Source organism: Nyctereutes procyonoides, unplaced genomic scaffold (assembly GCF_905146905.1).
Source record: "Nyctereutes procyonoides isolate TBG_1078 unplaced genomic scaffold, NYPRO_anot_genome, whole genome shotgun sequence".
In the NCBI taxonomy this organism is placed as follows: Eukaryota; Metazoa; Chordata; class Mammalia; order Carnivora; family Canidae; genus Nyctereutes; species Nyctereutes procyonoides.
This window is the reverse complement of record NW_026575046.1, coordinates 51,204,426-51,225,432: the sequence shown is the minus strand read 5'-3', so window position 1 is coordinate 51,225,432 and position 21,007 is coordinate 51,204,426. Positions and strand designations below refer to the sequence as shown.

The window sequence follows — 21,007 nt, the reverse complement described above, 5'->3', positions numbered from 1 at the left end:
AGATCAAATAAATATATTCATGTTCAAAATAAGGGTATATATATATATGTTTTTTTTTTCCAGACAGCAGGTAATATTTTATTGGGCCTTGAAAGCTTTAAATACAGAAGTGGGGAGGGCTGGCAGGGGGCAGATATGGACACGCTGGCATTTGAGAATGGGCTTATCAGAAGAATCACATAATCAACAGTTGGACAGAGAGCTGGGGAGAAAGGCAATCTGGGATAGAAGTGGGGTGCCAGCTGGTAGCTGGCCTTGGGTGTCAGGATCATGCCCTACATTAGGACAAAATCTTTCATGTTTCTGATTTGAGGACAACTTAAAAAAAAAAAAAACCCACCAAATAAAAACACAAAATCAGCTGGAACAGATCGTGGACAGCAGTGCCAGTCATCTCAGAAGACAATGGCCTGCCCTTTGACAATGGCCTTCTGCAGCAGCGGGAGAAGAGTGACTCAGTTACAGAATAGGAAGAGAGGAAGAATTCTGAGGGAGTGGAAATTGAGGTATTGGTATGAACTCATTTTTTTTTTTTAAAGATTTTATTTACTTATGCATGAGAGACACACAGAAGCAGACATAGGCAGAGGGAGAAGCAGGCTCCCTGTGGGGAACCTGATGTGGGACTTGATCTTAGGAACCTGGGATCACAACTTGAGCCAAAGGCAGAAGCTCAACTTCTGAGCCACCCAGGTGTTCCTGAACGTATATTTCTAAAACAAATTATGTTATTTACTAGCTCTGTCCTCAGAAGGGTCTAAAAGCTGGTACCCCAGTAGTAATCAGCATACTTAGCACCCAGATCTTGATTTCTTAATGCTTTCCCTCATTCCTTACCAAGAGAAACCAGAATTTTTTTGGGGAGGAGAGGCTGATTCTAGGACTATGGCAAGGAAATTACAAGGTGAACCTGGAACATCTTTTATAAGAAAGTAAGGGAGTGTTTAAAAATAGTGGGGGAAAGCACACCTGCGCACACACACATACACACAGGGGAACATGTCAAAAGAACAAGCCAGCCTGAAGAGGCCTCTTATTGGCTACATTTTGGACATGGTCATAAAAAATAATGACAAAAATGGATTATACACATTAAATTTTAAAAAGTGCCCAGTCCATAGTAAATAAAAAAGGAGGGGAGGAAGAAGGGAAAGATCCTTTTTGCAGAAAAAGGCCAGTTAATAACTGTAGAAGCAGTTAGAAAGTAACCACTTTCTAATTTACTCTTGGAATAACTGATTCAGGTAAGAACCATCATCAGTGGGTGCTAAAACTCTTAAGTGAAAGGCTGAATAGGACATTCACAGTCTCAAAGTTTCACTCTCTGGACTTACTAATAACGGAAGACAGCAGTGGGGAAATCTGATAGACTCTACCTTAACCAAATGATCACATTTAACATCACCAATAAGGGGACCAAACTGATATTACTGCCTCTTGCTGTCATGTACTGGGAAGGAGTGTAATCTTCAGAGTTCCTGCCGATAGGATTTAACAGGACTCTGATCACAAGAAATAATTAGACAACCCCAATTATGGGATAGGTTACAAGACAACTGGCCTGGATCTTCAAAAATGTCTGTATTATGAAAGACAAGGAAAGGGTGGGAAGTGTGTAAAAGACCAAAGAGCGTACAACAACCGAACACAATGTGTGGCATTTGGAGCCTAGCTCAAAACAAAACCAGCCACCTATAAAGGATATTACTGGGACATATTAGAGAATATTCTATGGAAGATAAATTTGTTGAGTGCGATAATGAATTGTGGTTGTATGGGAATATCCTTATCCTTAGGTCGAAGTATCTTTGGGCATGAAGGATTATGATGGTACAACTTACTCTCAACTATCAAAAAGAAATTATTTAGGTGGATCAATATATAAACCAAATGTGGCAAAATGTTAGCCAGTGAATCAACATAAAAGGTAAATGGGTGTTCACTGCACCGCTTGTTCAACCTTTTTGTAGTTCCAAAAATAAAAATACTGGGGAAAAGTAAAAGAAGTTACAAAGGTCTTCATCCAAATCCACAGATCAGCTCCAATAGGACTCTGGAAGTACAGGGAGTTCAGGCAAAGGAGCACAAGTCATGGAGAAAGCGAATGGATGGAGGAAAGATCCGAGGACCTGCGGACTCCCAGATGCACCAGCATTCGCTAGCACATCACTTTCTTCATCTCCTCATTTATAACATGGGGACAATGGCACCTCTTCTAGCACGGTTATTAGGACTGAACTACATCTTATCCAGAAATATGGGAAATATAGAATTAACTTATTTTTAAGCAATATGTAGTAGGTTACATTTTCAAATAATATGCTTAGTATGTTTTTCTTCAACCTTCAGGTATCTTTTCAGGTAAAGTCCCTCTAAATTTATAGCACTGGGCTTAACGGTGAAGTAAAAAAAAGTATAACAAATACACTACAGTGTCTGAAAAGGAAACAGGAAGCAAGACTGCCTTGAGATGTCCTATCAGGGCCCCTTCAACATTCAATCAACAAAAATTCCAGTGAGCACCGACAATGCATCTGGAAGTGCACCAGTCTCTGAGACCGGGGCCCAACCCTGATAAACTGACTCTAGTTGGGGGAAGCCTAACAGTTAATTAGCCAGCAAAAACAATTACAGTTTTGGTGAGTACAATCAAAGAAATAAATTGGATGCTGTGGTAAACAGTGGTATTGGGGGATGAGGGAAGCAGCCCACTCTAGTCAGGGAGGGTCTCTGAGCTGGGACCTGAAGGATGAGAAGGAGGCAATTGTGCAAAGGTCTAGGGGGAAATGCAGGTCAGGTAGTGAGAACAGCAAGTGTAAGTGCCCTGAGGCAGGAAAAAGCTTGTTTTGAGAACTAGAGATACAATGTGAGTGGTAAGGGAAAGCCATAGCAGATGAGATTGGAAGATAGGCTGGCCGCAGAGCCACGTGGAGTTTGGCCTTTGAGAGCAAATGAAGTATCCAGAGGGTGCCGAGCCTGGAGTGTGCTCTGCTTTACTCTGCTGCTGGAGACTGGGTGTAGGGGGACAAAAACCCTTCAGTAAAATGGAGTTTCTTAAGGCATATGCTACTCTGAAAAATACTAAATGACTTTGAGGAAATGGAAAGAACTGGCTGAAGAGAGGGAACGGGGAAGACTTGGGGTGGGAGCAGGAAGGATCTGGAGTTTCCTAAGGTAATAGGGGACATTCAGGCAAGTGGTGGTGGTTTTCATCCAAGCCTGTCCAAGGGGAGGAACTCCTGGCCAGGGTACCTCAGCCATTCTGGTCCAGTTGACAAGGCCTTGGATTTTCTGCTTCAGTAGGCATGAAAGGTCCTACGTCAGAGGCTACTGCGAACACTGCGCAAGGTGATTTATGCAAAGGGTAGTTTGACACAATGTCATGCAAGATGTCAAGATGTTTCGCTTATTATTATTATTTATCAGGTTCCTAGGCATAACTATGATTATTATTATATTTAATTTTTATTTTAATTTAAAAAAAGATTTTATTTATTCATGAGAGATACAGAAAGAGAGAGAGAGGCAGAGACAAGCAGAGGGAGAAGCAGGCTCTACGCAGGGAGCCTGACATGGGACTCGATCCCAGGTCTCCAGGATCATGCCCTGGGCTAAAGGCAGCGCTAAACCGCTGGACCACTGGGGCTACCCTAACTATGATTATTATTTTTAAAGATATTTATTTATTTATTTAGAGCAGGGGGATGAGGAGAGAGGGGCAGAAGAAGAGGGAGAGAAAGAACCTCAAGCAGACTGCACGTTGAGTGTGGAGCCCAACACAAGGCTCCATCTCACGACTCAGATCACGACCTGAGCCAAAAACCAAGAGTCCCACCTCAACTGACTGAGCCCCCCAGGCACCCCCTAAGGGAACTATTATTATTTTATCATCATCATCATCACTATAGGAATCTCCAACCCAACAGTTACACTGAGCTTTTTATCTTCTCCGCAGATTTTCCTCCATTTATGTCAGCAGTGGCTGAAGCCTAGAGTCATACTTCAGACTCAGCCACCCTAACCCTGACAAACTGATCTTCAAAGTGCTTCTGTTTCAACCACTACCTTCCCCGCTGCACTGCCCACATTCAAGCCACCATGACCCCTCCCAGGACCTTCTTATTCCTCTGCAAAACTAAAACTACTTGCCATACCTCGGGGAGAGCAACCTTATGCAAAATCACTTTGATGGCTTCTCTTCACTCTTCAAATCAAGTTGACATTCCTTAACATGGCCCAGAAGGCCCTTCATGCCCTATCCATCTACTATTCTAGTCTCCTCTTGTACAATTCTCCCCTTGCTGTCTACATTCCAGTTTTACTAGCTTGTTCTACGTTCTTTGGACTCACTAAGCAACTTCTTGCCTCAGGGCCCTTGGACATGCTATTTTTTAATATCCTGGAAAACTCTGCCCTATTCACATGGTTAACACTGTTTTTTTTTTTAAGATTTTTTTTATTTATTTATTTATTTATTTATTTATTTATTTATTTATTTGAGAAAGAGAGATAGCATGAGAGGGGTGTTGGGGGTGAGGGGCAGAGAGAGAGAGGGAGAAGCAGGCTCCCCATGAAGCAGGGAGCTGGATGTGGGGCTTGATCCCAGGACCCTGCGATCACAACCTGAGCCAAAAGCAGACACTTTCCCAACTGAGCCACCCAGGAGCCCAACCAATACTTCTTATCCAAGGTGAAGTACCACTTCTTCAGAGAGACCTTTGTGGGTCCCTCCAAAGATAGAGTAGGTGCCTTTTTGTATACTTCTCCTTTCCTTGAGCATTTATTTTAATTGTAATTATATGTTACATGATTATTTGTTTAGGGTCAATCTCTTCACAGTAAGCTCTGTGAGGGCAGGGGTCATGTTGGTCTTATTCGTTGATGTTTTCCCAATAAGAGGGGATCCCTGGTGGTGCAGCGGTTTGGCGCCTGTCTTTGGCCCGGGGCGTGATCCTGGAGACCCGGGATCAAGTCCCATGTCGGGCTCCCGGTGTATGGAGCCTGCTTCTCCCTCTGCCTGTGTCTCTGCCTCTCTCTCTCTCTCTCTGTGACTATCATAAGTAAATAAAAAAAAATTGATATTGAAGTTTTCCCAATAAGCCAGGCACACAGAAGGCATTTTGTAAATATCTCTTGCCTGGATGAATATATGAATTGAACTCATCTTGTCTGCATCTGCTTTTCTCTCCTCTCTGAACAGGGCTCTTTGTAGGAAGGCTAGGTGTCTCTCCTCAGCGTGAACTGAGGCCTGACTTCTGTAGGCCATCCTGCCTAAGCTGTCTAGCCAAGTGGAATTCAGGAAAAGTAGGTATTTTCTTCCTTTAAATACTGGATGTTTAAATTCTTAAGCATTCACAGTTTCAAAATAAGAGGTATTAATTCACAAGTATCAGGAGAGCTCATGGCATAAAGCAATTTGCAACTTTGCTGAGGCTCAAACTTGAGCTGCATGGCTATGGAGCTGGGGTATGGTGGGATTGATTCTCCTGGCCAGAGAAGGCGAGCTCAGTGGGTGGCCCAGCATCTCTGCCTCTGTGGGGCTGCTTTGCTTCCTTTGGAAATATTTACAGAATATGGGGCTTCAGCATATAATTCTCCCCAAGGTCAAGGGTTTGTACAGAAGTAATTTCACCATATACAGAGAGTTTCTAATGAGGAGTTGGAAATTCCTGAGATTCTCTCCCTCTAATCTCCCCTAATGATTCCCTCCAGCATCTTTTTGCTGCACACAGACTTTTGGCAGCAGACCTGGGTTGGAATCTTGGCTCTGCACCTACTTTTCTCTCAGCCTTTGTTTCCTCATCTATAAAAAGGGGATGATACTCACCCTCACGGGGTTATTGGGTTACAAATGTCTGGGTATGCGAACTTACCTAGTCTGTCTTCTTCTCTTCCCCATGCTAACACGTTCCCCTAAGCAAAGGACAAGCTTGGGCTCCCCATCCTCTTCCCTTCTCTCACCCATGGTACAACTCAGGCTGACCCCAAATGTCTTCCACAATGTCCTCAGACCACTTGCAGAGGGCAGAGGTGACTAAGAAACCCTTATGGTAAAAAGCCTACTAACAAGGATACTGACCATTTCAGGGTACCATTTAGCTGTCTTTGGAGGACATTGTTTCCAAACTATTGGTTCTAAATATTTTTTTCTCCCTCTTAACTCTCAGTTTCCAAAGAAAGTGGAGAGAATGGTAAGGATAAAATAGCGCTGGAACACACCTCATTTATTCTTGGTTAATACACACTAGTCTAAGGCTTTCCTCTCCCTTGTTAGAAGCATAAAAAGATTCTGGAATGAAAATGGGTCCCATTTCCATCTTAAGTCATTACTGCCCAAGGCCCAGCTGTATTCCCTGGGAAGCAAAACAGAAGTAAATAAGGAGTTTTAAGGTGAACTTTAAGTAAAATCAGGCTGCTTTAATATTAAACTTTCTGTTTGATCTCCAAAAGAACAATTATGTAAACCTTGACGAGGCTATATATAACATGGAATTTGCCTTTGGGGCTTTGTTCTGAGAAGGACATGTACCTTTCTTTGAGGGTTCAAAAAAATGCACAAACTACACAACCACATATCTCATGGCCTTGACGACACACTTTGAAATTTTAGTTACAGGAGCCTGAAACATAAGAGATTTTGTAGCCTATTCCTGGTGGGCAAAGAAGCAGCCTGAGATTCAACTACCACGGACTGAGTCCTCACTACTTTTTCTCCCATCTGTTAACAATCAGTGTTGGAAATTCTATTTTACTGTTCCCATTTCATAGAAGAAAGTGAGGTTTAGAGACATAAAGTTAGCAGAGTAAGTGGTGGAGTTGGGATTCAAACCCATATCTGTCTTAAATTCAGTGTTTGTTTTTTATTTCTCTACAATAGCTTCCTCAGTTCCAGACCCGAGAGGGGATAAAGGCCATTGTACCTTCCCCAGTGGCATTACTGAGCTAAAATTAACCTCAACATGATCATGGCAAGTAAATATAAAATTTGTCTTATATATACATTTATATATTTACATATACTTATGTATAAATATGTACTTTCCCTCCTCCTATTTCAGAGGGAGTAGACCATTGTGTCCTTCTACCTTCTAATACTTCAATCTGGATTTCCTAAGACTGAGGACATTTATTTTCATAAGCCAGGATCATTATCAAAAATAGGACATTAAATATTAGTTGAATACTATGATCTAATCCATTGAAATTTCACCAATCATTTCAGTAACATACTTTATAGCTTCTTTTCCCTGGTTCAGGAGCTCATCCAGGATCATGTTTTACATTTAGTATTAATGTGCTTTAGTTTGTTTCTAATCTGGAACAGGTGCTTAGTCTTTTATTTTTTTTTAAATATTTTATTTATTTATTCATGAGAGACACAGAGAGAGAGAGTCAGAGGCAGAGGGAGAAGCAGGCTCCATGCAGGGAGCCTGACATGGGACTCCATCCATGGTCTCCAGGATCACACCCTGGTCTGAAGGCAGTGCTAAACCCATGAGCCTCCCGGGCTGTCTGTCTGTCTTTGTTTTTAAGACACTGGCACTTTTGAAGAGTACAGCCCAATTATTTTGTAAAAGGTCTCTCCGGGTGAATTTGTCTGGTGTTTCCTTGTGATTAGATTCAGGTTATGGATTTTTGGCAAGAGCACCTAAGTGATGATGTGTCCTTCTCAGGGCATCACATTAAGAGGAATATGTTTTCTCCCCTAAAAAGTTACTATTCTGGAGGGCACCTCGGTGGTTCAGTTGGTTAAGTGCCTGACTCTTGGTTTCAGCTCAGCTCATGATCTCAGGGTTGTAGGATGATTTCCACTTTGGGCTCCATGCTCAGCAGGGAGTCTGCTGGAGATTCTCTCTCCCTCTCTTGCTCCCATTTCCCCTGCTTGTATGTGCTCTCTTGCTCTCAAATAAATAAATAAATAAATAAATAAATAAATAAATAAATAAATCTGCAAAAAAAGTCACTATTTTTCCTTTTAGAATTAATAATTACATCAGTTTTCCCAAGGGCCTTATTAATCTTTGGCTAATAAAATCATTCTCATTTGAAGCGGCTATTCTGTTATTACCCTCGTCAGTATTTACTTCCTGAACATTAATTAGTCTAACTCTCCTGGATCCTCCTTGATCACTGGCTTTGCCTGGGACTTAAGGAAAGCCACTTTCACAGACTTTAGAGTATCTTACAGCTTCTGCAAGATGTATGCTATGCTTTTACCTTGCCACTGATTTGCTCTGGATTTGTATCATATTGACAGATGTTTACAATGTCCATAGCCAATGAACAAATGACCCAACAGACACTCTGCAATGATGGGCCAGGGTAAGATGCCAGGGCTAATCAGGTCATTGCAGAATACTTCTCACGGTATGATGACTTCTGTTTACCTATACAATTTAATAATTGCAAGGACCACTGTATTATCTGCCATAACAAAAATATGTGAATTCTTCTGTTTTGTAGCAGTGATTCCAAACATGCCATTCTTTGTTCCTTATAGCTATAACCAAGGAACGATGCTTTACTTTGGCTAACAAATTAGAATCCCCCACGTAACTTCAATTCATAATAATGGCCATTGTGAGACTCCCATACAATCTTGTTTGTGAATAAATTACCTCTTAACACATGCTTACCTCTTAACACATGCTGATAACTGGATAACAGGAACTGCAGGTGCTCAACAAGTTCATCCCACATCTGCCACTGGGTTTTATCCGACTGCGGAGAAGTGAAAGCAATTGGTAGGAGGTGCCCTCTTCAGTTACATGCTCAAGGGTGAAGGGGAAGGTTTTCTAGGCCTGACTGAGGCGGGGAAGCATGTACCTGACACTTGAGCAGTGATGTGGAATTGTTCAGAAAATAGAGGGCCTGGGCCAGAGATAAGGGCAGGCGGGTGGGCGTCTCACAGCTGTGGAGGAATATGATTTCTAACACTTTGCAGCGCAGAAGGTGGCTTTCCATGGTAGTAAAGAACATCTCCCTGTGTGGAGAAGAGAAAGAGGGCTAACCATCACCACTATCACTTTAAGGTAACATATACCACAATTCCCCCTGAAAGCTCTAATGTTTGCCCTAAAACAGAGATAGCTAAGAAGGAATATGATAGAGGCCTACATATTCACAAGAAGCTTGTGAAGGAGGCAGAGGTGGATTTGTTCATGAATTAACAACTGCCAGAAAGAGGGAAAAGTCTTTGATACTTGGAAAAGTTTAGGACACATTAAAAAGAGTAAGTTCATATTGTAAGAGAATTAATTCTGAGAATAAATCTTTCTAAATGTCCACAATGTTCCAGATACTGTTTGGCACAGCAAATATGAAGATACACCAAATAAGGCATTTCTCTCAAAAAGCTGATTGTTGAATAGAGGCAAATGTATGCAGTGGGGACCTAAATAAAATGCAGGGCCAGTGCACCTGTATGTGAGCTGCCTGTGGTGCTCCAGAGATACACACTGGAGAGAGTACATTTGGTCAGGGGACCTCGTGTGGCCTTCTAACGGAGGAGGAGGCATGGGACAGTGGTCTAGCAGGAGCAGAAAAGGCTCAAGGCAGGAGGCATTCCACCAGAGGGGTAAAAACCTGGACAAAAAGAAAGAAGTAAAAAGTACACAGCTGTGGGCATTGCAACTTCTTAAATTTCAAGTCTAGGACTTGAGAGTTGCAGAAGGACTCTTGCCTTTGACTTTGTCACTCTGCCTAAAGCAGGGCTTGACCAGCAAAGGTGGACTGGAGCATATTCAGAGTCTCAGAGAAGGAGAGCTACAAAGCTGCAGTTGTGCTTCAGGAAGGTTAATTTAGCTCATTGTTCTATGGCCTTTTTTTTTTCTTTCTTTTTCCTTAAAGTAGACTCCACACCCAGCGTGGAAACTGAGCCCCTGACCCAAGATCAACACTTGAACTGAGATCAAGAGTCAGTTGCCTAACTGACTGAGCCACCCATGTGGCTCATTGTTCTAAAAGCAATGTCAGGGATCCCTGGGTGGCGCAGCGGTTTGGCGCCTGCCTTTGGCTCAGGGCGCGATCCTGGAGACCCGGGATCGAATCCCACGTCGGGCTCCCGGTGCATGGAGCCTGCTTCTCCCTCTGCCTGTGTCTCTGCCTCTCTCTCTCTCTCTCTGTGTGTGTGACTATCATAAATAAATAAATTAAAAAAAAATAAAAAAAAATAAAAATAAAAGCAATGTCAGCCTCCAAAAGAATGTTATAAATCTCAGATGCACAGATTGTATCTCTGGACTTCCTGAAAGTGTTAGCTTATAGGTTTCTTTGTCAGTCCTTGTCAGGTCTGTTGGTTAGAGCAGTTCTGGAAGCAGATAGCTTGTGAACAGATAAGGAGGTGCAGCAATGAGGAACAAAGCTATCCCCAATCCAAGAGGTTTTTCTCCTACAACATTTGCCCCTTTGTAGTTTTGCAACATTTGGAAAAATAGGAAGTTCTTCACTGCCATTTATAAAAATGATAAATCACAAAGTATCTATTCATTTTTCTTTTCTCCCTTTCCTTTTGTTTTTGCACCAGGCACATATATTATTCCTATAAAAGCAAAGTTCATAAAGCAAAATGAAAATTTTTAACCTTTGCCTTACTATTCAAAAATATTATTTATTTTTTAAAAGATTTTATTTCTTTATTAGAGAGCACAAGCAAGGGAGAGGCAGGCAGAGGGAGAGGGAGAAGCAGACTCCCTGCACAGCAGGGAGCCTGGTGTAGGACTCAATCCTAGGACCCTGTGATCATGACCTGAGCCAAAGGCAGATGCTTAATCCACTGAGCCATCCAGGCACCATATTCAAAAGTTTTAAAGTCTATAATATTTGTGAAACTCCATTTTATCTCTTTAGTGATTTGAAAATCATTTTATACCTTCTCTGACAAATTTTATTCTTTTTTTTTTTAAAGATTTATTTATTTATTCATGAAAGACACAGAGAGAGAGGCAGAGACATAGGCAGGCTCCCCCCACGGAGCCTGATGTGCGACTCGATCCCAGATCCTGGGATCACACCCTGAGCTGAAAGCAGAAGCTCAACCACTGAGCCACCCAGGTGTCCCTCTTCTTTTTTTTTAAGTAGGCTCCATATCCAGTGTGGAGCCCAACACAGGACTTGAACTCATAACCCTGAGATCAAGACCTGGACTGAGATCAAGAGTCAGATGCTTAATTGACTGAGCCACCCAGGTGCCCCACAAGTTTTCTTCTTTGATGCAAGGAACTCCAAATGATTACACTTGCAAGATATTCCCCAAATTCTTTTTAAGTCCAATTTCTAGTGCTGTCTGAGTGGCTCAGTTGGTTAAACACCCAACTCTTGGTTTCAGCTCAGGTCATGATCTTGTGGGTCATGGGACTGAGTCCTGCATCAGGCTCCATGCTCAGAGGGGAGTCTCAGGCAGACTTATGTGCACACTCTCTCTCTCTGAAATAAATAAATAAAATCTTTTTAAAAAGTCCAATTTCTACTCTGTATTTGGCCTATTTCTCTCACAAGACAGTTTTCCTATTCAATAACCTTTTATTTCAAACTGTATCTTTTCTTCTAATTTTGTTTCTAGGGCCTGTGTTTGTCTTGTTTTTATAATCCACAGGTGGCAAACTCAGAAATATACAAAAGATAAAAACGTAATTTTAATGCATTGGCCATAATAGGAAATGGAGGTACAATATCTATTGCAATTGATATTTGAATTTAAAAACAAGATATAGAGGAAGGTCAACATCTAGATTCATAGAACACCTGGTATTTGATTTACCCTCCTGTCTTAACAATTATAAAACTGGAGAAATATATGCAATAACTATTTTCAGGTGTTGGACAAGCTGATTCAAAGTACTGTTATTCTTTTTTTAAAATATTTTATTTATTCATGAAAGACACACAGAGAGAGGCAGAGACACAGGCAGAGAGAAGCAAGGCTCCACGCAGGAAGCCCGATGCGGAACTCGATCCCGGAACCCCGGGATCATACCCTGAGTCAGAGGCAGACGCTCAACCACTGAGCCACCCAGGTGTCCCCAAAGTATTGTTATTCTTAAAAGAAGGGAAACAAAAGTGGTAAACCCCACATTTATCCCAGATTTCTTATGGGGGACATTTTCTAACTAAGGCAGAGGAAAATATGGGCCCCAAACACAAAGCAGTAGGCTTGCTGGGCAGAGCAGAGACTGGCAGTCAGGACAGCTGAGGTGGCTGGAATTTGTGTTGGAGGAGAAGGAGTTTAAGAAATGTGTGTAAAGGGGACCTTGGCACATGTGCAGGAAGAAGCTTAAAGAGCTGAGAAAGAATAGCAACTGGAGGCTTGTGAGCTGAGTGGAGATTCTGGAGATTTCCCAATGCTGAGAGACACTGGGGTTTCAATGAGCGAGAGTGGAGAGACCTCACTGAACATCCTGGGCCTTCATTTGAGACCCCAAAAGGACTAGCCTCAAGACTCAAGCCCTTTAATAAGGTCTGCTTTAGAAGCACCCTTACAAATGCTAGAAACAACCCTCAGCAGAATAAAACTCAATACTCTTTAAAAAAAACAGGCAGCATTCATAATGTCCAGCAAACAGCAAAAAATTATTAGACATAGGAAAAAGTGGGAAAATATGATTCATAACCAGGAGCAAAATGTCCAGAGAAACAAAGTCCAGTGATGTTAGAATTAGTAGACAAGGCCTTTAGAACAGCTATTATAAATGTTCAAAATTAACCAACCAACCAATCGACAAAGATGTATATAGTGAGTGACTAGGTGGGGACTATCAGCAAAGAGAGACAGAAACTATAAAAAATGAAATAAATGGAAACTCCAGATCTGAAAAATATAATATCTGAAATGGGAAGAAAAAAAAAAAAAGACCACAAGATAGGCTTAATAGCACACTGGGCACTGTGAAAGCAAAGGTCAGGGATCCTGAAGACTATCCAAACTGAAGTAGAGAAAAATGTCAAGACAAAACAAAGCAAATAGAAAACATCAGAACCTTGCTGATCTGTGAAACAGGGCCAAGCAATTCAACATACATGCACTTGAATCCCCAGAATAAGATGAGAGTTTGGGGCAAAAAAATTATGATCAAACTGTTTCAAAATTTGATGAAAAAAAACCAACTCACAGATTTAAGAAGCTTAGTAAACCCCAAGCAGGATAAATGTAAATAAAATCACACTTAGGTATCATAACCAAATTGTTGAAAATCAAAAATAAAGCAGCCAGAGAAAAAAGACCCATGGACGTAGAGGGGAACAATAGTTAGATATTCTAATAACTTTACATTGGTAAACCAGGAGAAAATGGAACATCTTTAAAATAAAGAAAAAAAATACCTATCAACCTAGAATTTACATCAAGTAAAAACGCCATTCCTCATTGAAGGCATAAAAACATTTTCAGATAAAAGCTGAGAGGATTTCTTACAAGTAAACCTGCACTACAAAAAGTACTTTAAAAAGTAAGTTCTTTGGGTGGATAAGAAATGACACCAAATGGAACTTGAATTTTTAAGAAAGAACACCAGAAATGGTAACTGTGTGGGTCCCGTGTATGTTTTTTTTGTAATACCATCAAGCAATTAACTCAATTCTGGCACTCTCTACCTGTAGACATCATCAGATCCCACAGGTCTCTGGGCTTGGTCCTATGAGACTCCCTCCCTCCTCACTTCAGATGCCACTCTCACATTGAGATTGTCATCTGTGTTTCTGGATGACTGACTGTAGATCAAAGGTTCCCAGGTCTCTCTCCTCAGATTCAATTAATTTGCTAGAGCAGTTCATAAAACTAAAAAAAAAAAAATTACTTACTAGTTTACCAGTTTTTATAAAGGGACAGGAACAGCCAGATGCAAGAGATGTATAGGGTAAGGTATGTGGGAAGGGGTGAAAAGCTTCCAAGCTCTCTGAGGCTGTCATTCTCCCTGTGTTCACTGTACTGTGAGCTTCCAGAGCCCTGTCTTCTTGGTTTTTTATGGAGGCTTCGTTAGATAGGCATGGTGGATTAAATCACTGATCATTTGTGATTAAACTCAATCCCCAGACCCTCTCACCTCCTTGTAGGAGTGGATGGGGTAGGAGTTGGGGGGTTGGGACAAAGTTCCTGGACAACCAGCTCCCACTCTTACCCTAGGGACATTCCAAAAGTCACCTCATTAACATAATAAAAAACACTTTTCTCTCTTCTCACTTAGGAAGTCCAAGAGTTTTAGGAGCTCTGTGCCAGAAATGGGATGAAGACTAAATATATATTTCTTAGTATAAATCACAGTATTGTGGTGTGTAAATAAAAAGACCCTCCCCACATCATCTCTTAAATTTATTTTAAAAACAAGTGTAGGTGTTTAAAACAAAAATATGACTTCGTTCTGTAGTTTATACCTATATAAAAGTAAAATGTATGACAATTAAGCACAAAGGATGAGTAGGGTAAATGGAAATACAGTTTTAAGATTCTTACATTATATGTTAAGTGATATAAAATTAATTCAAGGCAGACTATAGTAAGTTAAGGATGCATATTGTAATTCTAAGAGCAAACATTAAAACATTTGCTGAAAAGTATTTGATAAAATTCAATACCCACTCATAATGAAAACTAAGAGTAAAGAGAACTTCTTCAACTTGTTAATGAACATCCACAAAAAGCCCCATAGCTAGCATCATAATTAATGATGGGTTTATATAAATAATTAATTAATGATCTGAATGCTTTCCCCCAGATCATTAAAAAAGGCAAAGATGTCTGCATTTACCACTGCTATTCAATAGAGTTGTGGAAGTTCTAGCCAGTGCAAAAAGGCAAGAAGAGGAAATAAAAGGCATAAAGATTCTAGAAAGGGAGAAATAAAACTGTCCCTGTTTGCAGATGACACAGTGACACACATCTGTGTAAACAAATCCCAAGGAATCTTGGCACAAAACTATTATCCATAAAAGGAAAAGTTGCTAAGTTGTATTCTATAAACATTTAAAACTTTTGCTCTGTGAAAGATCTTGTTTAGAGGCTGAAAAAACAAACTATAAAATAGTAGAAAATTCTTGCAAACCACAGATCTGACAAGAAAGTAGTATCTAGAATACAGAAAGATTCTCAAAGCTCAACAGTAAAAAAGCAAACAATCCACTTAGAAACTGAAAAAAAGAGACATTTCAGTAAAGTTATACAGATGGCAATAAGCACATGAGAAGATGTTCAAATTCATTAGCCATTAGAGAAATAAAAATGAAAATCATGAGATATCACCATAACCTATTAGAATGGCTAGAATAAAAAAGAGTGGCAACACCAAATGCTGGCCAGGATGCAGAGAAAGTGGATCACACATATGTTTTTGGTGAGAACGTAAAATAGTACAGCCAGTTTGGTATTTCTTAAAAACTAAACATGCAATTAACATATGATACAAAAATCATACTCCTTGGTGTTTATTCCAGAGACATGAAAACTTATGTTCAGATGAAGATTTATGTGAAATATATGAATATTTATAGCAGCTTTATTCCTAATAGTCCTAAACTGTAAAGAAATAGATATCCTCAATGGGTAGTTAAAAAGAAAAATCCATGGTACATTCACACCATGAAATACTATTCAGTAATAAAAACTGATTAACTATTGATACACATAACAACCTGGGTGAATCTCTAGGGAATTATACTGAATGAAAAAAGCTAACCCCAAAAGGTTATATACTGTATAATTCCATTTATAAAATATTCCTGAAATGAGAGGTGCTTGGGTAGGTAAAGGGCCCCTTGCAGGAAGTTAAGTGGGTTAAGCGTTTGCCTTTGTCTCAGGTCATGCATTGGGCTCTTTGCTCAGCAGGGAATCTTCTGCTTCCTCTGCCCTCATATTGTTTGTGCTCTCTCTCTCTCTCTCTTTTTTTCTCTCAAATAAATAAATAAAATCTTAAAAAAGGATTCTTGAAATGGCAAAAATATAAAAACAGAGATCAGTTTACCTGCCAGGGGTTAAGAAAACATAGGGTGGGGGTGGGTAGTGTGTATACCTATAAAATGGCAACGTGAGTAATCCTTGTGGTGATGAAAAGGCTCTGTATCTTGGCTTGTATCAATCTTGATATGCTGGCTGTGATAGTGCACTATAGTTTTGCAATATATTTATCACTGGGGAAACTGTGTAAAGAGTACATGGGATCTCTCTGTATTATTACTTATAATTAGTGCAAATATATAATTATGTCAAAATAAAATTTTAATTATAAAAAGCTAAGAGCTGGGGCACCTGGGTGACTCAGGGGTTGAGTGCCTGCCTTGGCTCAGGTCGTGATTCTGGGGTCCTGGGATTGAGTCCCACATAGGAGCCTGCTTCTCCCTCTATGTCTCTGCTTCTTTCTCTGTGTCTCTCATGAATAAACAAATAAAATATATATATAAAAAAAAAAGCTAAGAGCCAATAGGAAAATACAATGAAATAATAGAATACTTAATCCAAAAGAGGGCAGAAAAAGAGGTAAAAATGAACAAAGGAGAAAAGAGACAAGTAGGAAACAAAAAGCAAGATGACAGATATAAAACCAACAATTAAATGTAAATAGAATAAGTAACTCGCATTAAAAGGCAGGGATTATCAGCTGACTAAAAAAATCCAGATTATATAATATTTACAGCAAATATACCTTTTTTTTAAAAAATTAACTTTTTGTTAGACTCCTAGAAGAGTTGCAAGAATAGTACAAAGAATTCCCAAACACCCTTAATACTTTTCACCAAATGCTTATCACATCTTCTTTATCCTTCCCTCTGTTTTTCAATTTTCTTCTCTGAACTTCTTGAGAGTAAGTTGCAGACATCATGCCCATTTACCCCTAAATACTTCACTGTATAATTCCTAAAACAAGGACATTCTCTTAGATAACTAGATACAATGATCAAAATCAGGAAATTAATTTTATTACAATGCTATTATATTATCCAAGAACTTTAATCAGATTTTTTTTCATTGTCCTCATAAAGCTATTTATAGCAAAAGAAAATCACAGATTACACATTGCATTCAGTTGACTGTTTTTGCAAGTCCTTTGACTTTGAACTGGGACAGTTCCTCAACTTCATTTTGTCCTTCATGACATTGACATTTTTTAAAAGTGCAGGTCAGTTTTTTTCATAGACTATTTCTCATTTGGGATTTGTCTGATATTTCTCCACAATTAGATTGAGGTTATGCATTTTTGGGCAAGAGTATTGCAAGAATTATATCGTTTTTCTCAGTGCATCATATGAAAAGGCATACGATGCCAACTTGTCTTATTGTTAATGCTAACTCTGAACACTTAGTGACTAAGGTAATGCCTCCACTCTAAAGTTATTATTTTTCCCATTATAATTAATGAATATCTTATGGCAATATACCTTGAGATTATGAAAATACCTTGATACTCCACAAACTTTCACCATTTTAATATCCATTCATACCTGAATTAACTATTATGATGGTTGTCAAGTGGCATTTTTTCCTAACTCATTGTTTCTTTTTACATTTATTAGTTGGCTTTCAACTGTAAGGAAGAACATCCCTTCTCTTCCTTCCTTCTTGTCAGTATTAGAATCATAGATTCTTATTTTATTTAATAATTACAGTCTTTTACTCTCAATATTTATTTTGATGCCTAAATTATCCCAGATTTGGTCAGTAGATCTTTAACCTACCATGTTCTGAACATCCTTTGAACATTTCCTTACTTCCTGGTACAAGATGTTTGTTCCAGGTTCATCTTGTATTTTTCCCTACCTTAGCTGTGCAATTATCTTCTTCTTCAAGAAACTCTGGTTTCTTTTGCTGTAAATTGGTATTTAGAAACAAATGTCTGGGTACTAGGTGAGCTTATTGCTACTAAGGTATAATTATTTCTATGTTCTCTCAGTGGGTAGAGGTAGGAAAAAGATGTATGAATACACACACACATCTATATCTATTCCCTTATCTATCTATATTTGTTAGAAACCACAAGTTCATTCTGATACCTCCAATTTCAATCTAGCACCACAGGGCTCCTTCTATCCTTTCCCCTTTTCATATGTGTAACTCTCTTCTCTGACCATAAGAAATTTGGCTTTCATTATCCACAATACATTTATTTGTTTAATCCTAGAATACATATAAGATAGTTTTTGAATTGTTAACTCATACCTCTATGAAAAAGAATCTACTAACTAGAGTTCAATATTTATTTACAGTTCGTTTTCTCTTTAGCCTGAGAGTATTTAGTCCAAATACTATGTTTTAAATTACTCGGACAGATTAGTGGTTGCCAGGGATTGGGGAAGATGGATGGTGTGGCCATAAAAGGAAAGGGATTCTTGTGGAGATGGGACAGTTCTGTATATCTGGGTTGTGCTGATAGTTACATGAATCTACATGTGATCGCATTGCACACAAATGAGTGCATATAAAATGGGTGAAATCTGTATATGTTCTATGGATTGTACCAATGTTAATTTCCTGTTAGTGATATTGTACTATAGTTATGTAAGAGGTAATCACTGGAGGAAAGCAGAGTGAAAGATACATAGGACCTCTCTATTTTGTGTTTTGCAGCCTCCTATGAATCCATAATTATTTAAAAATAAAAACTGAAAAAAAAGTTACTTGGGCTTGTTCTCCCTCACACCCCTTCCTTCACTCCAGTTATGTTATTAAAACACAGGTTAATTTGTATCTGTATTCCATCTTAGGCCCTCCCTTGTTGATATATCTTTCAACTCTCTTGTTAACTTATTTTCCTTTTTTGAGAATATAAAACATTAATGTGGTTCCTAAAGCCTAAAAGTTTTAACTATACAAAGAAGTATACTTGGAAGTATTATGCCACCAACACCACCATTAGTATTACTCTGGCCTACATTTTCTCCTTTCCAGCCCATTCCCATCCATTCCCTGTACATAAGCAATTTGATTAGTTTGCCATTTATCTTAACTTACCATTTATCTTAACTTTTTTGACAAATGAGGATAATCATGTACATTTAAAAATTTCTCCCTTCTTACAAAAAGATACATATACTTACTATGCATACTCTTTTGTATTTTGCTTTCTTAACAATATATTTTGGAAATCAGCTCAGTAATTTTGCTCCTACTTTTAATTTTTATTTTTTTATAGCTGCTTAATATTCCACTGGGTAGATGTACTACAGCTATTCAGCCACTGCCCTATGTATGGGCTTTTGGGTTGTTTCTAATATTTTACAATTACAAACAATGCTGTAATGAATATCCTACATATCGTATTTTCATACAGTTAGAAGTGTGTCTTCAGGGCAAATTCCTAGAAGTGAGATTGTTGAGTTGAGAGGTAAATGTACACTTAGTTTTGTTAGATATTGCAAAATTCCTGATAGATTTGTACCATTTTGCAGTACCACCAGCAATGTGTGAGTACTTGGTTTCTTAAAACTTCTCTAATGGAGTGTATTTATTGTACCTCAAAATTCTATTTGGATAGGTGAAAAATGGTATCTCACTGTAGTTTTTAATTTATATTTCTCTAAATATGAGTAAAGTTGAACATTATAAGAAAATGAAATTACAGATCAATATTTTTTGTAAACACAGATGAGAAAGCCCTTAACAAAATATTAGTAAGTGGAATCTGTCAATACACAAAAAGGGTAACATATCACAACCAAGTACAATTTTTTAATTCTAGAATGAAGGTTGGTTTAACATTAGGAAATTAATCAATGTAATTCATCACATCAATGGAATAAAGAAGAAAAATTATGATTATCTCAATAGATGCAAAAATATATTTAACAAATTTCAATACCTATTCTTCATAAAAGCACTCCACTCAATAAACTAGAAATAGAAGGAAGCTTCCTCAATCTGATAGAGGACCCCTATGAAACATCTACAGCTAACATTACACTTAATGGTCAAAGACTGAATGTTTCCCCAAAGATCAGGGATAAGGCAAGGATGTCTCCTCTTACTACTTCTCCAACATTCTGTTGGATTACTAGTCCATATAATAAGGCAGGAAAAAGAAGCAAAAGGAATATTGATTGGAAAGGAAGATGTTAAACTTAAGTGTTTTTATTTGTAGACAATATGATTGTGTATATAGAAAATCCCAAGAAAACCGAAAAAAAAAAAAATTCCCAGTAGATATAATAGGTGAACTTAGCAAGGTTGCAGGATTTGTATATACTATCAATGAACCATTGGAACATGATAGGTCACACGGTTATGCATTTGTCAAAACCCATGGAATATTTGTGTAAATTAGTTATACAATTTAATTGTACGTAACGTATATCTGAACTTAAAAAATTTTTAAATAAATCAAGGTAAAGGCTATATAAATTATATTCTAGTATAATCTGGGTGATTGTCAATTTGCCCATTCTGAGTTTTAAAATAGGATCAGGCTTTATTTAAATTGTTTTTGTCAATGTTAAGTCTAAATGTGTTTATAGTTATCCATTCCTTAGATTTCCCATCTCTCATAAGAATCTGGGCTTAAATGAATGAATGGTATGGGATTTGGACCCAAATGAAATAATCCTGACAAAGTGATAGAGCAAGCATGACATTTATGTACACTTCTTTTGATCTGACTGCTATAACATATGGACTTCTTTGAATACTGAACTTGGGATTAAAAAGTCCTGGCTTTAAATATGTATGAATCTAATTAGCTGTGTAACTTTGGATTAATTATTTCCTTGAGTATTTTTCTCACTTGCTAAATAGGGAGAATAACATCATAGTTTCATGAAAATATAAGAAACAATTACAGGCACATTGCAGGGACCCAATAAATGATTTTCTTAATCTTAGTGGGGTACTTTTATTAAATCTTGATTACAGCACTATTTGATTTGACATTTTCTTCTAATAGAAGAACCAGAACTGTATAATAGTCTTGGCTGCCAACTGGGAGTTTAGGGGTTAGGCATGAGAAGTCAGACATAGAGCTGATGGAGATAATTTCCCCAAGGGTTACAATGGCTCTCTCATGGTTATTTCCTGCGCTAGCAACTATTCATGAATTCA

At 38.6% G+C, this 21,007-nt stretch overlaps 1 protein-coding gene across 4 annotated transcripts in view; it reads right to left on the bottom strand.

Annotated features, from left to right (window-relative positions):
- Positions 1-21,007, bottom strand: part of SIMC1 (SUMO interacting motifs containing 1) — an 81,051-nt gene that overhangs the window by 1,849 nt on the left and 58,195 nt on the right. For 2 of the 4 annotated variants that reach the window (XM_055324820.1, XM_055324822.1), the window contains exons 8-9: positions 8,827-8,983; positions 8,637-8,721 (exon numbers count right to left, since the gene is read on the bottom strand). The exons of 1 other annotated variant lie outside the window; for it this stretch is intronic. In XM_055324820.1, the coding sequence (XP_055180795.1) occupies positions 8,637-8,721; positions 8,827-8,983 (242 nt within the window). Of the gene's footprint in view, positions 1-70; positions 3,340-8,636; positions 8,722-8,826; positions 8,984-21,007 lie in introns of those variants that run through there. One more of the 4 variants, XM_055324821.1, reaches the window with a different exon arrangement.